Source organism: Zingiber officinale, chromosome 6B (assembly GCF_018446385.1).
Source record: "Zingiber officinale cultivar Zhangliang chromosome 6B, Zo_v1.1, whole genome shotgun sequence".
Taxonomy (NCBI): domain Eukaryota; kingdom Viridiplantae; phylum Streptophyta; class Magnoliopsida; order Zingiberales; family Zingiberaceae; genus Zingiber; species Zingiber officinale.
Genome location: NC_055996.1, coordinates 17,607,480 through 17,613,399, shown reverse-complemented (window position 1 = coordinate 17,613,399; position 5,920 = coordinate 17,607,480). Strand labels below are relative to the sequence as shown.

At 39.0% G+C, this 5,920-nt stretch overlaps 1 protein-coding gene across 1 annotated transcript; it reads left to right on the top strand.

Moving 5' to 3' along the window:
- The first annotated feature begins 2,699 nt into the window (after nucleotides 1–2,699).
- On the top strand, nucleotides 2,700–3,166 carry LOC121989966 (auxin-responsive protein SAUR50-like). The gene has a single exon (XM_042544259.1). It carries the CDS (start codon nucleotides 2,731–2,733, stop codon nucleotides 3,001–3,003), a length of 273 nt encoding a protein of 90 aa, XP_042400193.1. The 5' UTR covers nucleotides 2,700–2,730; the 3' UTR covers nucleotides 3,004–3,166.
- Nucleotides 3,167–5,920: the final 2,754 nt, after the last annotated feature.

The following is a 5,920-nucleotide window of genomic DNA, read 5'->3' as shown; positions in this document are numbered from 1 at the left end:
TCAACTTAGATTTTTGAAATGGATCTAAGTTGGATCGACACCTACTGTTCCCTCAAACGAGGAACGCGTCCTCACCAAGTCACTCCCCTCCAGTGACTTACCTTAACTTACCGCTTTGACAGACATCCGGTCAACCTGTCAACCTATCTGGACTTCGTGCCAGCTATCCGGTCGACTCGTTGACCTAGCTAGACTTCGTGCTAGATATCCGGTCAGCTTATCGACCTATATGGACTTCGTACTAGCTATCCGGTCAACCCGTCGACTTAGTTGGATTTCTTGCCAGATATCTGGTCAACCCGTCAACCTATATAGACTTCTCCTGCACACTTAGTTATATCGTTAGATCATAACAAACCTAACTTAACTTACTTTATTATTCATTAAAACCTGAGTTCGACCGTTAGTGCAACCTGCACCAACAACAAGAGCAGTCACTGGTGTCGAAGATGAAGATGTTGTCAAGGTTTTTAACCGGACTCATAGCTAAGGAGATGCTCGAAGAGCTCGCCAAAGGTAATAGTGATATCAAGCACGTGTAGAGCATGTGAGATATTGCAATAGTCTTGGCTAAAACCATTCAGGATGCAAATAGAGAGTTCATTAAAGTCAACTTTGATATTCATAAGCGCAAGAGCATCAATATTTTTTTGATATCTTCCATATAATCAATGAAAGATCTGTTATCTTGGTAAGGGCTAACAAGGTTTTGATGATAGCTCATAATCCTAACATGTGAGAGAGCAGCATAGGTTCTCTCCAGCATCTACCACACATCTCTAGATGAAGTGCATGCAGAAATAAACTACACAAGTGTAGGAGACATTGATCCAATAATAACAGTGAGGAGAAGTTGATCCTAGCAGAGCTAGAGAATATGATCAGGATCGCCTGAGGGAGCATGGCGTTTGTAGGCATTATCTGTACAAGGGTTAGGGATGTGAGCCATCAACAAATCCTAGTAATTCATACCCGAATAGATGAGACGTGAATTGCAAGCGTCAGGCCGAATAATTAGAAGTGGTGAGTTTTAACGGTGCTTGATCATTGACGTTGAGAACCACAAGATTAGAAGACAAATCAAGAGCTTTCGTGGAAGGCGGCCAATAGGTGTTGTCAGCAGCGCTGGCCATTGTGGGCGGCGGCTATGGTGGCGTGTGGCTAGGGTTTGTGGAGAGAAGAACAATTAATTATTGTCAAGCTTAGCACTCTAATACCATGGTGAAAGTTGATAATATAATCTTTATGAATGATGTGTGCAGTATAAATAGTATTATAAGTGTAAAATAGGAAAAACTCCTAAACTACTAATAAATAAATAAATAAATAAACTAATAAAATATCCTCTAATAAAGAAATTATTGTCTCATATGAAGTCCTTAAAATATCTCAAAATCTCATTTCATAGTCGAGAGAGACTTTAATATCAAAACAAAACTATTCCGATTAGGTTTAAATATCTCCATACATATTCTTCGCTATCTCTTTCGATAGAGATTGACAACGCGCTTTATTCGGAAAAGCAATTTCCAACACTCTGCTTTGCTTCTCTGAGTCTTTCACTGAATTAGCTGTGTAAAGAGAGTGTCAAGATCACATGCATTGCTATCTTCATCAGTTCATATCATGCCATTTATTTTCTTGCCAACTTGTTCAATTTTGGCCAAAGTACATCCATCAGGGATTAAACAAGTCAATGGTTACTTTTCAACACAATCATCTTGCAAGTTTCTTGTTGAAGACTAAAGGGATTAAACAAGTCAATGGTTACTTTTCAACTAAATCTTGAAAGTTTCTTTAATTTGATCAGGATCATCTTGATGATTCTCTGAACATCCTTTAACGATCATATGACAAAAGTTTCTTTAATTTGACTAAATCATATAGTCAAATAGCTATCATATAGTCCCGTGACAGGAATTTTTGTTTCCTCAAAGATATGTACCTGTTAAAAAATTAATCCTTTATCCCATTATAATAACCCCTGAAAATCGGCTTCAATTTTATCCTAAAAATGAACAGAAGTTCATTGCCAGCATAAAAATTATGATTGCCATTATTCGTCGTTAGATTGCTTTTGCTGCTATTCAGATGTTCACACACTGATTAGTGATTGTTCTGTCATATCCTCAAGAAGTGCTTACCTGTCAAATTCCCAGGCTTCCGGGCCTCTCTTCTTTCGACGAGCAAGCAAGCAGTAGGCCGGGGGGCCGAGCGTCATCCCGCAAAGCCAAATTTAGGAAGGAACTCGCAACTTAAGCTAACCTGGACGAATGGCCTTAGCCCGAGTTCCACGCAAGTGCCGCTTTTGCATGAAACGTCTAGTTCACAGAAGTCAATTAACATTGTATTAATAGCAAACTACAAAACAGCTTCAGAAACAACTAAACAAACAAACAAAAAAGTAAAGTGCTCATTAAAATGTCAATTAGATACATTTTATACTTGTTTCTTTACTGCAAGAAAACAGTGGCTCCCCACAACTTCAAGCTGGATGCATTACGGATAGATCATGGCGAGAGGAGGGCCAGGCTTTGTCCTTCAAAGGGCCAACAACCGCAGCCAACCTTCAGCCCGCATGTTCACTGGGCCCGTCACGCTTCCATGGTTTCTCACAACCCTCCACATGCTCTGTTTCTTCCTCCCTCTGCTTATATATCTCTCAGAGAGCTCCCTTTGCTGCATACGCTTCACTCCTCCTCCTCTTTTTCTTCTTCGATAAATTTAAGCATGGGGAAGCCAACCATCAAGCAGATACTGAAGCGGTGTTCGAGCCTGGGCCGGAAGCAGGGCGAGACGGCGGACGTGCCGAGGGGGCACTTCGCGGTGTACGTGGGCGAGAACCGGAGCCGCTTCGTGGTTCCCATCGCCTACCTCGCCCACCCCAAGTTCCAGAGCCTACTTCGGCAGGCGGAGGAGGAGTTCGGGTTCGACCACGAGAGGGGGCTTACCATCCCCTGCGAGGAGGTCGTCTTCAGGTCCCTCACCGCCGCCCTTAACTGAAATAAAGCCAAATCCCTGACTTCGTTGTAACTGTACATGAATGAGCGAAGTGAGGAAGGAAAAAATGTTCCCATGGTTGATGCACATCCAGCTCTGTTCTGCTTCATCTTCTCGACAGAAGATTTTGTTGTTAGATAAACTAAATAACATCGCGTTGATAAGTATCGACCATTAAGAGATGCAATTTTCTTTTACACTTTTGCATGTCTTACATATTCCCTTTGGATTCTGGCATTCTACTGCCACAGTTCCACTTGGACAAGAACAGACGTCGAAACGAGCTTCCTGACTGGCGTCTGGCATTCTACTGCTGGAGAAACTTTTTCTTCGATAAAGAAGATAGGCATGACGCAAAAGGTCGACTCAGACTGTTCTTTTCTTGCATGATTAACTCCAAGCTTTTGATAGGTAATCCATGTTCTTTCTCCATTAATGCCGATGATGACGTTTAGTTGTGTTTCAGTGGCGTGGGCATAAAGGTATTAAGTAGGGAAGTGCAGGACGGACCTCATCCGTAATTCACTGTCAACTTCGTTTTTGTCCGAGCAACTGACTTTTTGGCCACTAAAATCGTGGAACTCCCATCTGTTTTGTCCTAATTACAAATGGACGAGCCCTTGATTAATATTTTAGGACTACGAGGTTGTAGGGTTTAAGTAGACAATATGTTAGGCTAGTTACTTGACTAAGGGACGTAATCAAAAGATGCTGAATTTTTAGGTTGATCATCATATGTGCTTCCCAATTTATTCTGGTAGTCGGTGGAAAACTTCCATAGGACCGGACCAGTCATCCCAGAAATAGTCAATGAGACTAATTGAGATTATCATTTTTTTTTTTACTTGACTAAGGATTCGACTTTGTTCCACTAAAATAAAAGCTATTTGCTAATACACAAAATAAAATTATCTTGTCAAAGTTACGATGATTAGGTTGAGATGGTCGAACACTAGGGAGGGTTTATGCGTGCCCGTTAAAGGCGTAAAAATAAATTTAACCTGTCAATTTGATTCAAGTCAATCTCAGAAATATTAGATTAGAATTAGAGTTTTTCGGGTTTGTGTTGGAAGTTTTTGGATTGTGTTAGGATTGAGTTGGATTTGAATTAACTTAGATTAACTGAATTTAGGATTTATAGATTTTTAGAGTTAAATCAAATTTTGTTTGAAAAATTAAGATGTTTGAGGTACATAATAACAAATAACAAATAAAAAAATGTTACTATTATAATCATAAATTATTAAGATAAAAATAAAAAAATAATAAGGAAAATAGTAAAAAAAAAAAATCCTTATTAATCGGCTCAGTCAGGTTATTCGAGTTGGTTAGGTTGTTCGGGTTCGTGTTCAGGTTTAGGATTTTCGAATTATGTTCAAGTCGGGTTATAATGTAGACCCAACCCATGATGAAGCCCAATATGACTCTTCAAACTTCAAAAGAGCATAACTTTTCACTTGGAACTTAGAATCAAGTGTTGTCGGTGGTCACGTGTATAGAATTTGAAAACCTACATGTATTATGGGTGAAATCATAACAGCCAAATTTTGGCCCCAAATTCCATCATTTAAACCCTTTTTAGAGCAATTTTACTATATTTGGTCATTTCCATTTTTAGGGTATTTAGGATAATTTTAGTATTCCTGGTATTTATAGGAGAGGATTTGTCTTGGTTAGTGTCCTATTTGGAGTTAAGATCATTTAATTATGAATCTTTCTTTTCAGGTAAAAGATATATTTCCTTTCTTTACAAGATTGAAATTAAGATATATTTCCTTTCTTTACAAGATTGAAATTAAGATCTATTAATTATAATTTCTTTCTTTTATTTGCGTCATAGGTTGTGATATATATAAAAATCTTATTTAGATATTGAGGAATTATCCTTTATTCATAATAAAATTTCCTTTTTTGTGGTAAAACTAAAAGAACAACGTATTTCTCTTTGTTTTTGAAAGATCCTCTTTTTGTTTTCTCCTTAATCTTCATTTCTCGATAACCCACAGGATAATCGATATCCTGCCCGGCATTAGTTGGCATCAGAGCCACAAGAAGGTCATCGCTAGATCCAATGGGGGGTCATTGTCACGCCCCCAGAGGAGTCCTTACCGAAAAATTTCGACAGCATCTCCCCTGTACGGGTGACAATATGAGGCAATCATACATACAAAATACATCAGCCACATACGGCTGGAATATATTTACACAACCACGCAGTTATATAATCAGCCCACTCGGCTGGAACAAAAATAAACACAACCACGCAGTTATATAACTATATTAATCAGCCCACACGGCTGTACTAAAATCAACACAGCGGAAAGCACAAACAACGATCACAAAACACAAATCAACTAACTGCGAGCCGGCTCGGCTTGACACAATAATATCAAACCAAATACAAGAGAACACAAATACATAAACAAGTACAAAGCCCAAAATACAAATAGCGTAAGAAATACCAAAATCGTATGGTCGTCCTCGAATGTGACGTGGAACTGGCGGACATGATCTCCAGGCGACTCCATAGATCCTTTACCTGCTACCTGGTGAAATTACCAATAGACGGGGTGGTGAGTATAAAGACTCAGCGGGTAATAGACAGATAGTGCATGAGTATAGTAAATCAAACTAGAGATGCAAAGGTATACAGTCTCGTATGGAAATAGCAGATACTACAGTGATATCATAATAAGTGTCCATACCTGAAACCATATTCTAGGCTAGTAGTAGAAGGTAAAGTGTAACAAAGTCCTGCTACAGTACTGCTCATAACTACATGGTATCATGTGAGGTATATACATGTCAACAGTAAGTAAGCTAGTGTCTAAACACATACCACAGGTATATATCTCAACCTATGTAAGCATATCAGCATAAGTAAACAACAGCAGCATAAGCTAATAACAGCACCATAGAT

Coding starts and splice junctions, on each gene's coding strand:
- LOC121989966 (XM_042544259.1), top strand. CDS start 2,731: ATGGGGAAGCCAACCATCAAGCAGATACTGAAGCGGTGTTCGAGCCTG.